The sequence below is a fragment of the Cololabis saira genome, chromosome 13, assembly GCF_033807715.1.
Source record: "Cololabis saira isolate AMF1-May2022 chromosome 13, fColSai1.1, whole genome shotgun sequence".
Classification (NCBI taxonomy): domain Eukaryota; kingdom Metazoa; phylum Chordata; class Actinopteri; order Beloniformes; family Belonidae; genus Cololabis; species Cololabis saira.
The window spans coordinates 13,614,896-13,635,844 of NC_084599.1; the positions used below are offsets into that span (position 1 = coordinate 13,614,896).

A 20,949-nucleotide genomic window follows, 5' to 3' on the forward strand; every position below is an offset into this window, starting at 1 on the left:
GGCCCAGTCTGTCACTCTCATCAACACATCCACGTGGTGCCGTTTGGGACTCCCCCCCCCCCATTTCCTGTAGCTACAGGCACAACACATAACCTGAAACATAGACTACCACCAGTGTTAAAAATCATCAACAGAAAAAAAGATGATTGATGATTCTTCAAAACACTGAGAAAACTGGAAATGTCTCACAACTTCTGTCTGTCACTAGTAGGAGGTACTAACTCTCCTACTGGAGATGATCAAGAAGGAAGTGAGAGGACCATGGGCGTGGTGGTGGGGGGGAAGTGGACCTGACTACCCACGGCCAGAGTAGAGACCATGCTCAATAAATTCATGATGTTACCCAAGCCGATGAATAATCATGTTAAATAACTGTCATCTCAATATCCATCCAAAATAATTGTGATTATGATTTTTGCCATAGAAGAGAGAGACAAATCAATTCAGTGAATGGAAGGAATCAATATAATCGGATTTGATTGTATCTTAAAACTCTATTTATGCTTTTTCTAAAAAAGGTAAATACCCAATTTTTTTCTTTTCTCTCTTTTTAATAAAATCTCAGGTGCCTCATGCCCTGGCATGGATAGGGGCCCACTCACATTGAGCGAGTACAGGGCCTAGAATTTGGTGCTACGTCCCTGGAGAGGACTCTCAGGAAATGATCAAACAAAAAAACGGTGTTCAGCTGCAGGTGTGAGAAGTACTGAGGGTTCAGGAGTACATTGCTGCATCGACATGAACCAGTGACTGTGGCAGGGGAAGCCCCAACTGACGTTTTTTTCTTAGGGCATGTTTTGGAATAACTTTATGCTTGCGTCACTTCACTGCTCACAAAACATAGTGGCTAAGATGAGAAACATGCAGTAGTAACAGCACAATATCAAAATGCCAGCTGTATAAGATATTTGCTTTGACTTAATTCGACTAAAGCTCCTTCAGTGTGAGATATCTTTCCAAATAGACACTGCAACAGTTTTTAAATCCCCAAACATCTTTGGAGACTGAGTGACGACCTGTTGTTAGGTTAACTGACAACAGGTCAGGGACATAATTTAGCATTAAAAGAGCCTTTCTAAGGAGTAAGAGTCGCTCAGAAGTAACAATGGGAAGTTTTCATCAGTGAAAAAATTTGTATAGATTCTGTGAAAAAAATCTAAAATAATGTTCCTCAGGGTAAAATGGAAAAGAGTATTTATATCCCACCAGTATTTATATCTACAGTACAAAATGTCATCAAAAGATTTTGAATATCTAAATCTCTGCAAGGGTCACAAATCCACTCTGATGTCCATGAGCCTTGGAGCCTTGGAGGGCATGTGTTAAAACCATATTATTGTACATGGTTGTATTATTGTCAATGAAATGGACAGTTTGCAGCTCTGGAAAGGAACAAGCAATGCTGAAAGTTATATGAAGGCCTTACAGAAACATGTGCTTCCATCCACACAGTGTCTTTTTCAGGGAGACTTTGCATCTTTCAGCAAGAAGCTGCTAAACCAGATTCTGCACCAATTACCAACAGCATGTTTTCTTTCATGGGAGAGGACTACTGTCCTGTCGACCAGAGCCTTTTCCAACTGGAAATATTTGGCTTGTTATAAAACTAAAAATATGACAAAAAAAGACCCAGGAATGCTGAACAGCTTGAATCCTGTATCAGACAAGGAGGGAATGACATTCTCCTCCCAAAACTCCAGTTTTAACTCATCTTCTCAGTTCACAGATGTCATGAGCTACTGATATAGCTGCCCTCAATCTTAAGATGATCCATTTCTTCAGTGTAAACACGTGATATGTTTTCTATGTTCTATTGTGCATAAAATGTGAGTTTATGAGATTTAAAGAGCATTGCATTGTGTTTTCATTTGCATTTTACACAGTATAGCAACTTTTTCAAACTCATAAAGTCCTTAGAAAGAATAAATATGCTTCTGCTTTTGTCAAATAAATAATGAGTAAATCAAAAATCACTAATTAACCTGTTTTTAAACAGTAAGCAGCATCATTTTATAATATGATGCAAGTTTAATATTTTCTTCTCTAGTTCTTGAACTCAGAAATATTCTATCTAAGGGCTACTTTAATCAGTTAACATATGCAAAAAGTTCACAGCTAACACACCACAGCTCAATTCACTTAACGCATATAGCTAATTCATAATAAGGTAATTTAAAGGCATTTTACACACAAGAAGTCAAAGTTTACAAAGTCAAATCTCAATAAGTTATGTTCAATCTGATTGGACTTCAGTACAATCCAGTATGAGGATGACATCAACAAACTATCTGATACTTTAAGCATTATCAAAATTAAAGCTTTTTAAACCTTTTTAAATACTAAGGTCGAGATGTCTGCTTTCCTAACACTATCTGGCAGCTGCTTAAACAGGAAAGGTGGCTGAGAACTAAATGCTTTGCCTCTTGTTCTACTTTTGGAAACCGTAGGAACCACAGGTACATCTGCAGTTCGGGAGGAAGTCCTCTCTTGGGGACGATATGGGATTTTAACAGGTAGCTAAAAAGGGAATAAAGGGAAGCTCAGATTTGGGGATATCTAACCCCTCCTGCTGGTCTTTTATTTTGTCCATGAAGGTGTTAATGTATTTGAAAGCAGGAAAAGAAGACAACAAGCAACACAAGGCAACACCTACAGCATCAGTTAGATGTAAGGACACATTTGGAGGGTTTGGGTGTGTGGAGGACATGCCTGTGTGCAACAGACTACATTTCAATCCCTGCAGAATCAAAAAGGTCAACCATACAATGTTGTAGATGTTCACACAGTTTTCACGTTATGACCGGTGATTCTACAACTCTGAAGGGGATAAAGTTACCTACACTTTGAACATTTCTACCAATGTGAGGCAACAACCCTGAAAATATGTCAACTTCCAAAAAATACAGAAGGAAAAGCAAAGAAATGAACAAAGTTACTGTAGTTGCGTCCATCCTCTGAGGAAAATGATGCAGCGTGACAGCTGACACTGGCTTAGCCCCTGCTATTATTACATACCTATAACCTGAACATTTGAGTAACTGCTCACTTAACATGAATTGTACTGGTGTCCAGATTCTTAATATTACACATATGAAACTACTGCTTAGAACACATTACTAACAATCATTTTTGTGCCATATTTACATTCATACGGACAGAGACAGAAAGTGCATAAATGCAGATCTGAGGAATCATGGGTCATTGTGTTTGACAGAGCTGATTATAATTCGATCCAGGTTTTCCTACTGATTACTGAAAGTCATAGAGATTCTTCCTTTAATACCATCTTGCATACTCCAGCAGTACAGTTTGTGTCACTCCCATCATCCCTGTCACATCTGTGTGCTGAGTGACACGGAGCTGACCCAGGCTGAGGTAAGTAACCGCCGTTCAGTGTCGTCTCGCCTGCAGACGAGCAATTACCAACAGTGTCAGTGGCCATTGAGCCATCCTGCTTTAGATCCAGACAGCGAAAGTCTGCCATGTCATCCCCATGTGTCGTCTCTTGCAAGACGACTTTAGTCAAGACACTTGTTTCACCAGCTTGAGGCCACAAAAAAACCCCAACAGAGCTGAGAGTCGGCCCCTGAGAGGATCCAGAAAAATTAACATCCACACCGGACAGGAAGCTTCCCAGTAATCCTTCATTTGAACAACTATTTTCCTCTTCATGCGCTGGAACATCCCTCTCCTCTGCATCCTGCACCTCTTCTAGCGGGAACAGTGAAATAATCTGTGGTTTGTAGCCCCCATCCTCCACAAGTATTGTCCTGCTGTCTGTCATTGAGAGAGATGTCCCTGCTGCGGTTTGTTCAGATCCGGTCTGGGACACCTCTACTTGGATGGTGGGGTACACCTCATCCATCTCCTGGGAAAGCATGATGATGGGAGACAGTGGAGGGTCACTGTCGGTGGACGAGAATATTGGTTCGCTTCTGTTGTCCTGGAGACAAAAACAAAAAAAGATACAAATATTAAAGAAACAAAATATTAACGAACACTCAAAATCCTTGATAAGAAATCAGTACATTTTCATCATTGCCCAATACTAAAACATATAACTTGTTGAGTTGGGAAAATATGATTAAATATGTAGATGTTTGTCTTATGCACAAGATTATATACGGCCTGACTTCTCCTCCACTCAGACACTTTGTCAACATTAGAACAACTGCTGATCGGTTCACAAGAGGTGCAGCAAGAGGGGATTGTATTATTCCACTCAGAAAAAGTGCTTTTAGTCAGTCTACATTCTCTGTTAAAGCTGCACAAGAATGGAACTCCATCCCTGCAACTATCAGAGAACTGGACACATACAGTTTATTTAGAGCTCATTTAAAGAAATGGTTGATTAATATTCAGCTCTGTCAGCACTAAAACTTAATTTCACCTTTCTGTATTTCTGTACTTTTGTACTTTTCTGTACTTTCTGTATCTTTCTGTACTTTTTTGTATTCTTACATCTGTAGGGACTATAGATGAAAAATAGCCTCTTGGCTAACTCTGGCACATTTACAGCAATGTTTTTATTGATGTGCATTGTCCCTGTCAAATAAACCAATAAATAAAGCCATTTTCACATGTGGGGTGATTGTTTGGTGTTTGTGCTTCGGTGCAGTTGCTTGTGATGTTTTAGTTGAACCGATTACTCAGTTCATATTTGAGAAGGGTAACACAACTATGAACAGACTTTGTCTGCTTGACTTCATTACCGTCAGTAGTCTGATGGCATTACTGCGTCCTGGTTTCGGCAAGTTTCCAACAAGCCACGATGGACCCCAAGATACGCATTTCTGTTTGATCCTGAGAGACAAAAGGACAAATCAGGCTTTCAGTCTGCAAAATAAACAAAACCTGTTCTGTTCTATTAATGCCAAATTGAGATTTTCACAGAAAAAAAGCAGCAGTTTCAGATTAGTGTTTAGGTTTCTATTCACGTTAACTGGGTGATATTTTGCTCATCTGGTCATGTTGTGGTGTAGCATTTCACACAAGTCAACCGCAGCAGCATCCGTCCTTATTATTCGTAAAACAAAACTTATGCACAATCGGGTTGAGGATACTGATTAATAAGTCAGCCCCATTTATTCTCACTTTCACTATTTCCGCTGTTGTGGTGTGTTGTGTCTGTTACGACAGTTTCCCCGGAAAGATGAGTGTGATGGATATTTAATGTCACCTTTCTCTCACGCAACCGCAGCACAGCAGGTTGGTTACGATTACGATGAAGATAGCAGTGATGAACACCATCACGATCACCAGGCCAACTGGAGGAAATAAGAAGAAAAAGACCCCATAGTTCAGCATATTTCTTAAATGTAATACGAAAAGATAATTGTATTCTTTATTTTAAGACAAATCAAAATAAAACAAAGTGACCCATTTTCTTTAATTTATGGGTTTATTCTGGTTAAAAAATGGTTATTCTGGTGGCAGAAGCACGCTGACCTGCAGGAGCTGCAGGGTGGGAGGAGATGAGAGTCCCTCGTGGTCCCTCTCCGGCGGCGTTGGATGCTGTTAGCTGGAGAGCCAGAGCTCCTTCTGGACAGTCCAGCCACATCCGTCTCCATCCAGATCCAGACACTGTCACTGCAGAGGAGCAAAGGACTTTACTCAGTTGACTGCAGATATTGTTAATACTGTTAATGGATGTAACCCTTTAGATTATGCATTATGGCTGTTCCTGACTGGCTGAACCTCGCAGATTTATTGTCAGTGTTAGATATGCAAAGTAAAAAAGTAACAGTAAAATAAAGTAAAAACAACCAGTCGTGTAGTGGGACCTGGAGAAATGTGTGTCTGCAATTTGTTTAATGGACTGTCCATCACAGAAAACTAGGACTGCTATATATTGGGTACAGGGTACTCATTTGCACATTGTCATTCACCTTCTTCTGCCTGCCTTCAGGGAGAAAGCATAGTTTAAAAGTGACATATAATAAAGAGGAGGTGCTTATTCGGCTATCAGTTCTGGCAAACTGACTGGACCAGAAGTGTTGTCCAAACTGGTACCAACCACTGAAACCGCATTGGTCTCTGAACAGGATGGGGTTTCTGCACAAAAAGAAGATGGTATACCAACACCAAACTTGATAATTTTGCAAGAGTTGGCAATAAAAGTAGTTGCAGAATCAGAGGGCGTCTCTGAGCTGGTGGGGGCCAATGAAAAGGCCACTGAAACGGCATTGGTCTCCCAACACGATGGGGTTTCTGAGCAAGAAGCAAAGAAGCAGAGACCAAGAAGGAATAACGGGTCAGTAATTACTGAGAATTTGAAACAATTTGAAGTAATTGAAGAACTCCCTGAACCGAAGGATTTTGTTATAAAAGAGGACACCAAAATGGTATATAATCGATTTAAGAAGTTCCTCACCCCGGCATGTCTGCGCCAGTACAAGCACAAGAACACAGTCCAAGATTGAGTGAAAAATCAACCGGGTTGTCATCAAGTAAACAACAAAAACAAGATTGACAAAACAAAATTGAACAGTTTCAAAACCGAAGCCATGCAAACTGGCACCCCTCACCAGGTCCAGTCATCACCCATAACCACCATCTCCTTCTCCGGTCAAGTCATCCCCCTCTCTACCTCTGTTACCAACCTCGGTGTGAAGCTGGACCCACAACTTACCTTTGTAAACCACATCAAACATCTGTACAAAACTTGCTTTTTCCACATAAGGAACATATCTAAACTCCGCCCCTTCCTCACTTTCTCCGATGCAGAAAAACTCGTCCACGCCCTAATCTCCTCCAGGCTCGAATACTGTAACAGCCTAATCATCGGTATCCCCAACAAACACCTCAGGAAACTTCAATTCATTCAGAACTGTGCTGCCCGAACTCTGATGAAAACTCGCATATACGACCATATCACCCCTATTCTTCAGAACCTACACTGGCTTCCCATAACCTCAAGAATCCAATACAAGATTTCCCTCATCACCCGCCTCTGCATCTGCAGCAATGTCCCTCAATACCTCAAAGACCTCCTTACCGCTCACCAGTGTTGGGACTAACGTGTTATTTAGTAACGCATTACAGTAATGCTGTTAGTTTTGGCGGTAACTAATACTCTAACACATTACTTTTTTAATTCATTAACGCAATTACCGTTACCAAACGGTGCGTTACTCCGTTATTTCTGGCTACAGTGAAGCTTTTTTTCCCCACACGCGGAGACCGGAGGAAACGTAGTGTGTGTGCATTCAAAAACATGAGCGGTGGAGATATTGTCATTACAGTAATCCCTCGTTTTTCGCAAGGGTTACGTTCCAAAAAGAACACGTGATAAGTGATTTTTTTTTTACAATTATTATAAAAGGCTTCAAATTGTGGAGATCAGCACCGCCTGGCACTGCTCTTCTGAGCCGCTGCATCCTGACTCTGTAGTGTCTTTTTCTCCTAAAGCCCGCGGTGCAGGTTTTTTCGAGAGAAGAAAATAGTTATGGGTCGTTGTTGTTGCTCTTTTTTCTTCTGGGAAAAAAGATTCTTATAAACCGACATGCCACCATCGATTATATCTGAGACTGTAATGAACGATTCATCAAAGGGTCCCGTTCTTGAGCTGCTGCTGAAGCTCATTTGCCATTATCAGCATTGTTGCTAAGCGACCAACGTTATTGACACAGAAAGTGAAGCGGGGAGACTATTTAACCAATCAGAATGCAGAACACGGTGCACAATGCAAATCCATACAGTACCTGCTGAAATGAAGGCTAGAGGGGCATTAAATGGGAGCATTATAAATATATATATATTTTTTTTAAGTAACTAAAAAGTTACTGTTCATAGTAATGCATTACTTTTTGGTCTAAATAACTGAGTTACTAACTGAGTTACTTTTTAATGAAGTAACTAGTAACGGTAACTAGTTACTATTTTTCAGTAACTAGCACAACACTGCCCCTCATTCATCCACCCGTAACCTCCGCTCACAAAACACCAACCACCTCTTTCAGCCCCCCCACGACTCCGCTCCAAGGGAGGCCGAGCCTTCTGCTCCGCTGCCTCCACATCTGGAACTCCCGACCTGAACACCTACGTCAAACCCAGTCTGTGGACACTTTTAAAAAGGGACTGAAGACTTTTCTGTTCAGGAAATGATCCACTGGGCTGTGCCTCTCATTCTTCTTCTTTTCCCCTCTCTTCTCCTCTTCCCTTCCTCTCTTCCCTTCCTCTCTTCTCCTTTTCCATTTTTATTTATTATATCGCACAGCCATCATTTTTGTCCATCGTTCCTGTAGTTTCTCTTGCTGGCCCCCTTTTTTCTCTTTTGTGCATGTTTGCAGGCCGGAGCTTCAGGAGCTGCGTACTGGCCTGCAGTCCCCCCTCTGGTCATCCCGCTGCTGCTTCCACCTGCCTGTGTGGATGTCTGTTGTGTGGATGTCTGCTGTGTGGATGTCTGCTGTGTGTTGCTGACGTCCCCAACCACCCCAGTCTGGCCTTCAGCTGGAGGGTCCCCCCTTATGAGCCTGGTCCTGCTCAAGGTTTCTTCCCTCCTAACCCTGCGTTCACACTGAAAGCGTCACGTGCATCATAGGCAGCCGGCTGCCATTCATTTTCTATGAAAACGCACGTCGAGAGCAGCCAGAGCAGCGGGTCAATTTGAGGTTGAAAAATCTGAACTTTATGCAAATGAGCAGCGGCGACGCCGAGGCAGCGTCCAATCACAGACTGGGATTCCCGAAGCAAGAAGCCTCAATGCAGATTGTACTTTCGTGTAGACACAAACATACAATCATTCACATGCGTACATGAGCAGAGCTGTGCACTAACAAACTTCAGTGTTCACCGCAGACAGACTGCAGCTTCACCGGGACCAACGATGGTTGCTGTTGATCCAGGACCAACCTTGTTAAGGAGCATCAAACTCACTCTTATCTATGCGGAAATAACGCTAAAATATAAAGAAGGCTTCCCAAAGTGGGATCCATGGTGAAATAGAAAACTGAAGATGTACACGCTATATATAGATATGTGTAGGCTATATACACTTTGTTCCCTCCAGTTCTGCAGCGCAGCTTTAGCCCCACCCACTGCAGGTGTCGACAGTACATGCAGCTTTCAGTGTGAACGCACCAAGCAGCGCTATGCTGGTGTCAGGAGATTTTTTACGCTTTCAGTGTGAACGCAGGGTAAGGGGGAGTTTTTCCTTGCCACTGTTTGGCTTAAGGTTTTTCTCCCACTAGGGGAGTTTTTACCTGCCATTGTTTATGTAATAACTGCTCAGGGGTTTATGTTCATGTTCTGGGTCTCTGGACAGATCCTAGAGACAACTTTTGTTGTATTAGATGCTATATAAATAAAATTGAATTGAATTGAAGTCTTTCCCTGGTCTTTTATAGATATAGTTATTTCTATTGTCTCTGTGCTTTTATGCTTTTAATTCTGTTTTTCTTATGTGTCTTGATTTTATTCCTTTTTTTTTTTTTTGTTTGCTGGTATCTGTAGCACTTTGAGATTATTTTATGAAAAGTGCCTTACAAATACATTTTTTTATTACTATTAGATGAAGAGCATCGCAGAGGTTTATGTTCACTTTCAGTAAAAGTTTTGAGTTCCTCCCATTATTAACTTTTACTTCAAGAAATCAGTCAATTCCTAATAAAGAATAAATAAAAGGAGTTAAAATCGAGAGTTTTTTTTCATCAATCTTTCCATCATACTGTGATTCTCGATTGGTGGGAAAGTGATATGTACAAATTATCTGCTCTATTGTGGCTTTTTTTCTGAAATTATTCTTCTAAAAACTGGGAATGTACATGGAGAAATTATGTTCAACATTATTTATTACATTTTAATAAGATAAACTTGTCTTGGATACAGAACAAATAGATTAATTAACTGAATGTATTAAAAATCTGAAAAAGTCTTGACCTCTCAATGACACAATCAACACAAAGGCAGCAGTGGAGCATAAAAATAGTGTGGTGAGAATATGGCTCTTTTAAGGTTTAGATTTCTTGTTATCCGTGCACTTATCACAGACATTTATTGTTCATAATGGTTTAAAATCACAATATTTTATCAAAATTTTGATTTATTTTTGTGTGATATACATTTCGAGGTTGGACCAAAGGATAAAGGCGTCATCCAGAGGTCCTACGTTTGCGTCTTTTCCAGGTTGCAAACTTCGCATCGCCTATACTGCTGCCGTTCAAGTTTGTCTCAGTGGTGCAAACTGAATGAGGTGACGCTAATATCAGAATATCAGAAATTACCATCATCTTTGGCATAAAGAGTCGTCTTTTAACTAAATATGCCCCACTATAGCGAATATGTATAGTTTCCTATATTTGTGCAATGCTTGTTTTAATAAATACAGCTTCAATCTCTGTCCTTCTTCTCTGCAACATGGACTGATGATGTTAAGTGAAAATACAAAATAGAAAAAAAGTGTCCTCTGGTCTGACAAAACTAAATTTGAAATAAAATTTGGAAATAATGTCTCTTGCATCCTTCAAGATGAAGACGAAAAGTGAAAATCCAGTTTGTTGTCAGCACATAGTTCAATTCAATTCAATTCAATTTTATTTATATAGCGTCTAATACAAGAAAAGTTGTCTCTAGACGCTTTCCAGAGACCCATAACATGACCACCGAGCAATTATTAAATAAACAATGGCAGGTAAAAACTCCACTAGTGGGAGAAAAACCTTAAGCCAAACAGTTCCACTCTCACGTTGGTGTGAGCAAACACATGAAAAGAAAAAAAAATCCAGATTGGTGCAAACTGGAAAAAACAATCACAGCTTCAATAATAACCTCAATCTGACTCCAGAAGTTTCACTCACAATTTCTGCACGTGTTTGAGTGATCAGGCGATAAAATCCTCACTATCTGCATCAGTGCACCAGAGAGTCCTCTTTCAGAATCAACACTTGAAGTGTAACATAAAGAAGTACTTAAAATGGAGCTAAATAAGAATAGAAATGACTGGATTTATGCAGATGCTTCCTTCACGGTCAGTCAGGGAGCAGATCTCGGGGTTAAAACAGAACAAAGGAGCCTGGAATCTGCTTACCACAGCAAGATACTCGGGGGGCAAGTCCCCTGTTTTCTTAGTGTGCTGCATTTGCCCTGCTATAAAAGGTAGTCCACCAGAAATAATATCTATGACCCAGTAGGAACACAACCTATATGGACTACCTGGCCAATTTTTTGCTGGAAGTCCAATATGGCCGCCTTAATATTGGCCACTTATCAAAACATAGCTTGGTGATAACTTTTGAACCAAATGGGCTAGAAATGCAAACTTGGTGTCTATTTCATGGTTTCAGAGCATGGGAAAACCATTGGAATACTTATTTTTATAATTGGGTGTATCTGGGTGTATTTGCATATTTCCAACATGGAAAGGAGCTTTACTATGGATTTTTATAGTGACAGCTAACTGTTATGTCAAATAGTCTGCTTTTTAAGCAATGTGAACACATTTGGTCAGTTTGAGCTTTCATTTCTATGTTGTCAATATGGCTGCAATCATAATAAATAATGTATGGTATTACATTTTAGCTCAGATTGTGGGCATGACTGCAGAAAAAACTGAGAAAAAGCCTACAATGTATCTTAAAGATTACATTTTAATAAACAAGATATGCAACACACAGACTTGCGATTTGGTGTGTCTGGACCCCAAATTTGCATGTTACCAAGATGGTGGATACTCGAGAAAGTACTCGAGAGCAAATTCGAGACACGCATTCCACACCACCACAGGGAGTGTATCACCCTACCTTGACTCAACCAGATAATAAAGTTGCAGAACAAGCACAGAAGACTCTACTCAGGCTCTGCCACTGGCCCTAACAAGACTAAGTACCCGCACTTGTCCAATTCCCAATTCCCAGCCCAATGAAGCTCAACACTTTCCACACGCAAAACACCAAATCCAAAAAGTGTAAGGGGAAATTTTCAGCACCTGGCAAGAGAGTAAGTAAGAGTTGAAAAAAAAATATCAAATGAGTCAAAAAATGTGTAAGGCAAGTATACACAAAAAAAACAGAAAGCAAGTTAAATATGATCATCTTTTCAGTTTGACAGCTTTGAAAACATTCAAATCACTGAATGCAGCACAACAGTTAATGTTCAAATATATTTGGAGCCCAACTATCTTCATACAGCGATATACTGTTTTCTTTTTACCAAACCAACAAGAGTCACAAACTTTGCAAGTTTGCAAAGACCTCAGCTCACAGCCTAAGAGCAGAGGAAGAGAAGAGACCCAACAAAAAGAATAAAAAAAGAAAAGACATTCAGTTCATGTGAAATATTTCAGCAACAGGAAAGGGTACGTTCTCAGGTGTTCTGATGTTACACGTCTTTAAGCCAGCTTGGTTAGTAACAGCATTAACCTACACAGCTTCCTGTTTGTGGTCAGAGCCAGATCAAAAAGAAATCGAAAGACTGTGAAAATGATGACGTGCCACGTTTCCCACTTCAGTTGACTCAACTCAACATCTCAATCCGTGAAAGTGAAAAAGCTACATTTAAATATTTAATAATTAAAAAAACAAAAATTTTGAATATCAGACCCATAGAAAGGTCCCTATATTGTATATACATGTGTTCACTATTGTAATGATACAACATAAATAAATATCAAACTTGCAAAAGTGCCAAGTTTAGGTTTGAATTTCACCACGTTACGGGAAGTCTGAGCTGAAAAACCCTGCTGATGCACTGAAACTTTGAGGGAGGGGAGTGTCAAGGGAATGCTGCTTGCATGCTTTCCATCATGTAACTGTGGCTTGTACTGAGACAGAATACATGCATACTGCTGCATATCTAATTTACCACATGTGTGAGCACACAGCAGGTATTATAGGAAACATTTGCCTGACCAAGGTAAAGTACAAATGCATGTCGTGTAAAAGAAAGGGCATGACGGATGATGAGCAAGAACAGGAAACTCCCTGCAAAGTTGTGCTTCCTCCACACCTCAAATCAGCATGAATTTCTATCATGAGGGAGGCATTTAACAGAGCTCTAAAGGCAGCTTAATAGCTATAGATTTTACTTAAAGGGCATGTTTAACCAAAATCTGAAATTATTTGACATTACACCACAATAACATTCTTAATTTCATCATAAAATAACTTTGTATGAAAGATATCATATATGGTGTCAAATGCCCATCTTATTTATGTTCTTATATTCACACTAATATTTAGGATGCCCACCGTTGAGTTCCGAGTTGCTGGAGTCCAGTGTCTGCAAATAAACGGTGTACTTTGTGATGAAGCCCCTCTGCTGGTCTACAGGCGGCTCATCCCACTGGACCAGGATGCGTTTGGTCTCATGTGCCAGCACATGCAGGGTGGGAGAAGAAAGTGGCCCTGAAACACGCACACAGATGGATGCAAACTCCATTACATCTATCAGATGATGAAACTGGCTAAGGTATCTGTTTCTCAGACATGTGGGGGTAATGGATCTTACTCTGTTCTCGGGAGTAGATCAGCGTGGATGATGGAGCACTGACACCTCTGGTGGTTACAGCATACAGAGAGACATTATACCTCACACCTGCAGTCAAACCTGAAACCATATTGGAAAATGAAACTGCACTTTACGTCATGATCATCAAATTTATTTTCCTATTTGATCTAAGAGTATCATAAGATTTTACTTTCTAAACAGGTGGTGGTATGGCAACAGTAAATGAGGTGCAGTTATTAAAATGGCCACAAGAGGTCACCATTTAATATTTTTTGTTTGTTAATCACTGCGTCTTTATTCTTAAATGAGGAAGTATAAATATTATTATTCTTATCATTACTTTAATTATTATTACTTTAGACATAGTTTTGCATTTTCGGCTACTGAGCCCATATTTAATTCATTTATTTAAAAATAAAATTTAATTCAACTTGAAAATATTTCCAAACCAGCTAAAAATTAATCATACAATCATACATAAACAATCATTTATGAATGAATATTCTAATTTCCTCCACAGCTTTCCTATTTCTTTCTTGATACAGTTATTTCACACTAGCTGTTAATTAAAAAAAAAGAAAAGCTGACACATATCTTGATTAATATTTATTTTTAAGCTGATACTGTTTTTATTTTACTGTAACTGTAAACTTTCACAAGAAGGGTTATTTTCAGTCCCTTTTGACGTTTGTTTTCCTTTTTACTGTACTTTTTTTTTGCCCTTTTCACTGACTGTAACAATTATATTCAGCCATTTCAAAAGGAGGCATAAATGTCCTTTAAAAAAATAAAAATCAAGGTTTCTCTCAATCTTACCACTACACCCATTTTCCTCAGCTTTGCCAAAACTAATGCTATCCAACACAATAGTTCCAAACTTAGATGAGCTTTTCTTTGTTGACTTTCCTGAAAAGGAACCACAGTAGAGTTCTGCTTTGCTTGTGTACGCTTATTAGCCAGAACATTAAAACCACACACAGGTAATGTGACTAATGCTGCTTGTCTGGTTCAAAGTATCGAAACATTTTTGTAGACTGTGGCGATGTGTGGTTTCTGTTACAGGGACAGATGCACAGCAGCGGTTTCAGCGACAGGTGAAACAGTTGGCAAAGCTGTCACCTAAAGGAAAGTGCTAAAGTCCTGATAAAACCACACACCATGCTCACAAAATCACGATATTACTTATGAGAAGTGTGTTTGTGTGAGTCTGCAGGTGCAGGCTGGGAAAGAATCACTGAATAAACAGATGCAGGCAAAGCTGACACTGGAAAAGCAAATGTTTAGTCTCATTTTTTTAATTAAAACATTTGCACCATTGTTAAAGTTTTTCTATTTGTGATGTTATGCAATGTCTATTTTGTTACATGTGCACGTTATATGAGCAGACAGGAACTCTGCTGCATTTGCACCTGAATGGTAAGCGTACCTGTGACTGATGTGTTTGTGAGATCTTTTGTCAGCTTTCTCCACTGCAGCCTTCCTGCAGGCACAGATGTCCATTCCATCACGTAGTACAGCAGTTCCTCCAGAGTCGACGTCCATGACACGAGGACGGCATTGCCGTTGGCTGAAGGAGCAAACTCTCGCAGAATTGGTCCCAACAGACCTGATCAGTTGAAACATTTCAATAGGTGAATTTTCCCATAACATCCCCATCTAACCTGTATTTGTGTTCTGCATGAAGCATTGACGTACCTGAGTATCTGATTTCCACTTCAGCTGGTGGAGAGGTCCCATATGAGGTTACTGCGCTCACACTCAGCATCCGGTTTCCTGCTGGTACCTGAACTGAGCACTGGCTGGACGCAGCAGTGCAGGTCTCCTCACGGTCATCATCCACAAAGATCTTGTACTGTTGCAGCTCACCGCTGTAATCCTCTGGAGCTGGAGGCTGAGGATTAGGTCCTCTGATCAGTTTTCATTCATTTGTATATAATTCATCACATTTTTAAGGAATAGCTATGCAGTTTGGGTAATTCCTTCATACCAGAGGACTAATTTCTCTCCAAAATACACCTGAAACTCTTTACAAATGTATTTGGCATGTAGCATGTTTGATACATGCAACCAACACAGTCAAAATAACCTGCTTCAGTTTTAGGATGAGTTATGTGCAGGACAATACTGGATTGTGGATTATGAGGGAAATTCATGTCAAGAGAAAGCGTTTTTTTCGGTGATGACAGTTGTTTTAATTTCATCATTTAAATCTGTGCAAGAAAGGAATTTCTTTTCAAAAACTGCAAACTGTTCATTGTAATTACTGAGCAGGGCGATATAGATGTATAAAACATGTGGATTTGGTGTTCAAACCTGTTTTAACATTTAGCCTAAAGTGCAAATTACGATTATTCAAATTTTATGGGCAGCAGAATATATGGGGCTCTTAAGAGATACAAATGTATTTATAAAGGTCCCATGAACGCTTATTGACATGAGACCCGGGTGATGCAGCTTATCTCTGCTTAAAAAAAAGAAAAAGCAGATCCCACTAAGAGTCCGAATGTGCAAACACGGGCAGTGCCACTGCAGACCCTACAGAGAGAAACCCACATGAGACCCAAATTTGCAGGACAATTTTAACCCATATGGCGTCAACACGTAAATGCTGGCTGTGATTTTTTTTTATAACCAGGCTTCATAATTCACTAAAGCACCGTACTTTCCACAAAACAGTAACATTTTTCAGCCCGTTCGTGTCCTGCGGGGTTCCCACAGTCCTCCACACATGGAGCGGCTGAGACAGACCTGCAGAGGAGGGAAACCACAAGTTATGGCTTTTGAATGATTGACAAGAAACTTTCATCAGATGAAGACCGCCTTCGTTTTGGTGATAAATATAAGTGATCGACTTGCTTTTTCCAGGGCTCCTCGTCATCACAGAAGGGCTCCATCTGCTGCAGGTGGCTCTGTGGCTGACGGTCCACCTGGATGTGTTGGTGTCTGTGAGCCCTGACGCTGCGTCACACACTCTCATCTGGAACTCATATACAGCCAGGGGTCTAAGGCTGTCCACTTGTATCAGACCCTCCCCAAGTTGTGTTCCCTCTCTCATTTCCTGGAAACATCAGGCAATTAGATCACTGGTGCTGAAAATAACCACAAATCTACTGCAGATGCTGTTATCACTTTACCCAGGACCCGTTATCTGCACGTAGCCTGGTATGGGTTCTGAGACGCGTTGAGGTCTCCCAGTGTAACACGGCACTGAAGTTGCTCCCAAACTCGACCTTCACGATACGTGGGGTCTCTGGTATCACTGCAATACAAGAGGAATGCTGCAGTAATGACCAAAATGCAATGGTGGTCAGTAGGGCTGTTCGATTTTGCCCAAAAATAAAATCTCGATTTTTTTCTCTCAAAATCCGATTTTCGATTACGATTACGATTATTTTGTGAATTGACAAAAGGCAAAGAAATGATTTCAAATATGCTGTTTTTTTATTGAACATTTGCCCCATTGGGCTTTAAGTGCAAACTTTGCTCTTATTAAACCAAAATGAATGAATAGAGTGCAAAACTCTGTAAAATAAGTTGAAAAAAAGTTTTAAAAAATATAATAAAATATAAAGTTTTATCTCTGAAAAAAAAAATCAGCAAATCAGCACTTGCAAACATACAGTAAGTTATGTTTCCAATTAAATAAAACAAGACATTTTCTAATTAAACTAAACTGGATCTTTGCATGCTAAATAATAATGCAACCCATGAAGCAGGTAGAGGTGTGTAATGTCAGTCATTACATTTGCTATTCACATTTGCAAGTTTTTTGCAAGGAACACGAGCCGGTCTACCCGGTGGCATGTTACAACGCCCCCTCCTACACTAAAGAGCCTCTCCGATGGGGCACTTGTTGCAGGTATTGAGAGGTATTTCCATCAATCATTAATATGGTATCAATCATTAATATGTGTGCAGACAAGGTAAAAAAAAAAAAGTGAAAAATCGATTTTACGATTTTCACGTTTTAACATCGTTCTCATTACATAATCGCGATTACGATTTAAAATCGATTAATCGAACAGCCCTAGTGGTCAGGCAGGTCATGCAGGGAGATGCAGGCTTGTTGACGAGGGTGTGAAAAGTTGTAGAGTTCACTTAAGCCGTGACAGGAGTGGGCAGAGAACAGCGGAGCAACGGGTCCCTTCAGAAAAATGTCGCTTAAACAAGATGACTCACCTCATAAGAATCATCATCATCACAGTAAAGATGATAAAATATTGATCACATATACTTTTGTGTGTTTCCTGAGGCATTCATGAAATGTCTGTAGCATGCTGTGGTTTGTACCGTATCAAAGGGATACAGTCCAAAAAAACCTCACGCATCATAGCGGCAGGTTTAAGGAAGGCTTCTTCATTAGTTTGTTCTTCTTTACAATGGGTGTCATAGCTCTGAACAAATCGTCTCCCGGTGAATAACTCAAATATGATTCGGGTTTGTGATGTTCTGTCTCTGCATAACAAGTCCTGTTCAAGTATAACAAAAGTAGATGCTTACCTACATCCTGGACGCAGAGGATGAACGGCTCAGACTGTGACTTTCCAAGGTAGTTGTAAGCGGTAATGATCAATTCATATTTAGTGTTTTCAACTAGTATTGCTTGTGGTATGGAGATTTCCTCAGCATCTTTGATTTGTTCCAACAGTACTTGGGTCCCATTTAGTCTAATAATGCAAAAACAAAAAAAAACAAAAACATTAAAGATTTTATCAATAGTATATACTGACATACAATAAAAATCAATCAAACAAAAATGGAGATGTACACAGAAAACACACCTGACTAGTGAAATGTTGTAGTATTTATCCAGGTAAGTTTCACCTCCTTTCTGCCATGAGCAGACGACGAACTCTGAGCTCCTCGTTGTTTCACAGATGATATTTTTGGGTTCATCTGGAGGGACTTCAAGGTCAGAACAATACATATAAATATATATAACATAAATAGCATTTTCTGTTTGTTTATTTTTACTTTTTGTACTGTTTAGTTGGTTTCAAGCAAAGAAACGTGAAGCTTATCTAAGTAAATCCTCTCTGGGTTAGAAACATCTGCAAGTCATGCAATGACTGAGTATCATTGTAATTTATGAAACAGGTGCATGTCTGCAAGGATTTCTAGTTTTCATTTAAATACCTATTATCAACCACAATGTCTTTACCACTGTCCAAATACTTAACAAACAGTATATTTACAAATAATTGCTCATTTGTATGTGTTCAGGCCTTATAGATGACACTAACTCATTTCCGTATATCTCTTGTATGTCTCTTGCACCCGCTGGTTTTATTTTTAAACAGATACACTCTTGGTAGGGAGCTGCACTCACGCCCAGCCTGAAGATCCAGTCCATTGACAACATTCAGAGCAGACATGTGAGCACGCATCAGCTTGCAGACCACTGAGGACCGTGGCCTCACGGGGGCCACATGGAACACAGTTGAGGTGCAGTTGAGTCTCTTCGACAGATTCACATTCGCACCATCCAACTCCAGGAACATTTTGGACCTGGAAGTCAATAAGACAGACTGCATGGGAATCAGACTTTAAAAAAATATAATTTAAAGCAGTATTTTTGGGAAACATCACGCAGACAAACAACGTAATGTAACAGTAAAGTCTATGACAATGGATCATATTATATTTGTACTATTCCTACCCCCAATCACATTCATTGATGTGACAGTACACCGTCAGGTCAGAGCCCAGGAGGAAGGGTGGAGCCCGCTCCACCATCAGGTATCCAAGAGGGATGAATTTCATGCAGTCAGCTGGGAGGAGAGGGCAGCCTGATGAAGACAGGAGCACGTCAGAAGTGGCAGCTCCTGAAAAACCTCTCAGGGGGTGCTACTGCCGGTGATGTTGGCAGAATCGCCATGTTCCGTTTATACACTCACTGGCCACTTTTATTAGGTACACCTGTCCAACTGCTAGTTAACGCAGATTTCTAATCAGCCAATCACATGGCAGCAACTCAATGCATTTAGGAATGTAGACATGATCAAGACGATCTATAGACGATATATATATATATATATATATATATATATATATATATATATATATATATATATATATATGTGTGTGTGTGTGTGTGTGTGTGTGTGTGTGTGTGTGTGTGTGTGTGTGTGTGTGTGTGTGTGTTAGAAATCAACAGAGGAAGCAGTGGTCACATACATTGTGGTCACACATAAACAGGTTTCCAGCTAGTGATTACTTATTACTAATTAAATTAATTACTTAGTTTAAGTGTAACTTTGATATTCCAACACTACCATTTATAATATCTTGAACTACCATCAACATATTATTTTCAACTGCAAAATTATATGTACAAAGTACAATTCCGGGTCTTAAGTGTAAGATTTCCTTACAGAAACGTGTTTTGACGTTTAAATCTGGTCTCGGAGGGCCGAGGTGTTTCACTAATAATGTATCGTTATTTTTTTACGCAGACTGACTAAAGCCTAAATCATGGTTCCGCGTTTAATCGACGCAGATCCTACGCCGTAGGGTACGGCGTATGCGCTGCGTTGGTGTAACGCGGAACCATAAATCAGCATTAAGACAAACTTCGAGCGCCCTCCTGCTCCAACTCGCGGTTCGCCGTTCTGACATGGTGATAATTGTTCGAGCCCGAAGTGAAGAGAAAAACGCTGTAAAAGCCACTCACCTCTGACAGAAAAAGTGAGGAGAACGATTATACATCTCCAGGTGGTCGAGGAGAGATTCATGGCAACTCATCGCTGTTAAAGTGGAGGACCCCACTCAGCAGCTGAGGACAAAAAAATACTGTTATAATATTAATCTAATTAAAATCACAGATTATTCTAATTATAAATCACAGATTATTACTGTGCATGGAGATAAACCCTACCTCCGCTTTACTGGTGCAGAACAGGAGTGTTGTCAGTAAAATGACAGGATAGAGCAGTGTTTGGTTTATCTGCCTTCTTCCCTTTACATGGCTAATAACGTGATAACATCTGCAGATGCGTCTCAGCAGCACATGTGAGATAAGAGAGGCGTGGGTCGCGCTTGTTCTGCTAAAAGTATGAAATCAACAGAAAATGCGTCAATGCCAAAAATACGATTAAAAAAACATGTCCTGTAAACATGATCATATCCAACTATCCAACTTTTTTTTTTTTTAATCAGACCACACCAACCAGATGAGATAACACTCACCAGAATGTCGCTCGTCCGGGTTTTCTTATCACAATACGATCCGATGACTTCTGGTTAGTGACTTTCAATAAAGTCCCAGCTCCTCCGGCTCCTCCGACTCCTCGCTTTTAGGCTATGAGGTGCGTCTGACTAAAGTGATCTTTCTTATACATGTCATATAAATCATAAAAGAGGCCATTGACCTAGTTTTGTGGTATTTTGGCAAAGCAGAAACTTTGAACATACAGCTGTGCCCTACTTCAGTTGCCTGTTTTTCATCACCACAGAGGTTCAGTGAAACTTGAAACAAACAACCTGCTCCCATTAAACATGCTGGTG

At 40.0% G+C, this 20,949-nt stretch overlaps 1 protein-coding gene across 2 annotated transcripts; it reads right to left on the minus strand.

Moving 5' to 3' along the window:
• Nucleotides 1-560: 560 nt before the first annotated feature.
• On the minus strand, nucleotides 561-20,882 carry il23r (interleukin 23 receptor). 2 transcript variants are annotated; one of them, XM_061737793.1, is made up of 18 exons: nucleotides 20,632-20,882; nucleotides 20,321-20,489; nucleotides 20,117-20,218; nucleotides 19,103-19,232; nucleotides 18,773-18,951; nucleotides 18,225-18,339; nucleotides 17,944-18,110; nucleotides 16,578-16,702; nucleotides 16,300-16,501; nucleotides 16,106-16,191; nucleotides 15,139-15,334; nucleotides 14,870-15,049; nucleotides 13,444-13,542; nucleotides 13,185-13,340; nucleotides 5,449-5,589; nucleotides 5,180-5,267; nucleotides 4,713-4,803; nucleotides 561-3,943 (listed from the first exon to the last, which is right to left on the minus strand). In XM_061737793.1, the coding sequence occupies exons 3-18, from the start codon at nucleotides 20,175-20,177 to the stop codon at nucleotides 3,260-3,262; spliced, it is 2,700 nt and encodes an 899-aa protein (XP_061593777.1). In that variant the 5' UTR covers nucleotides 20,178-20,218; nucleotides 20,321-20,489; nucleotides 20,632-20,882; the 3' UTR covers nucleotides 561-3,259. The 2 variants fall into 2 exon arrangements, with proteins under 2 accessions (XP_061593777.1, XP_061593776.1); XM_061737792.1 differs by having other exon boundaries at nucleotides 18,225-18,348.
• Between the last annotated feature and the right edge of the window lie 67 nt (nucleotides 20,883-20,949).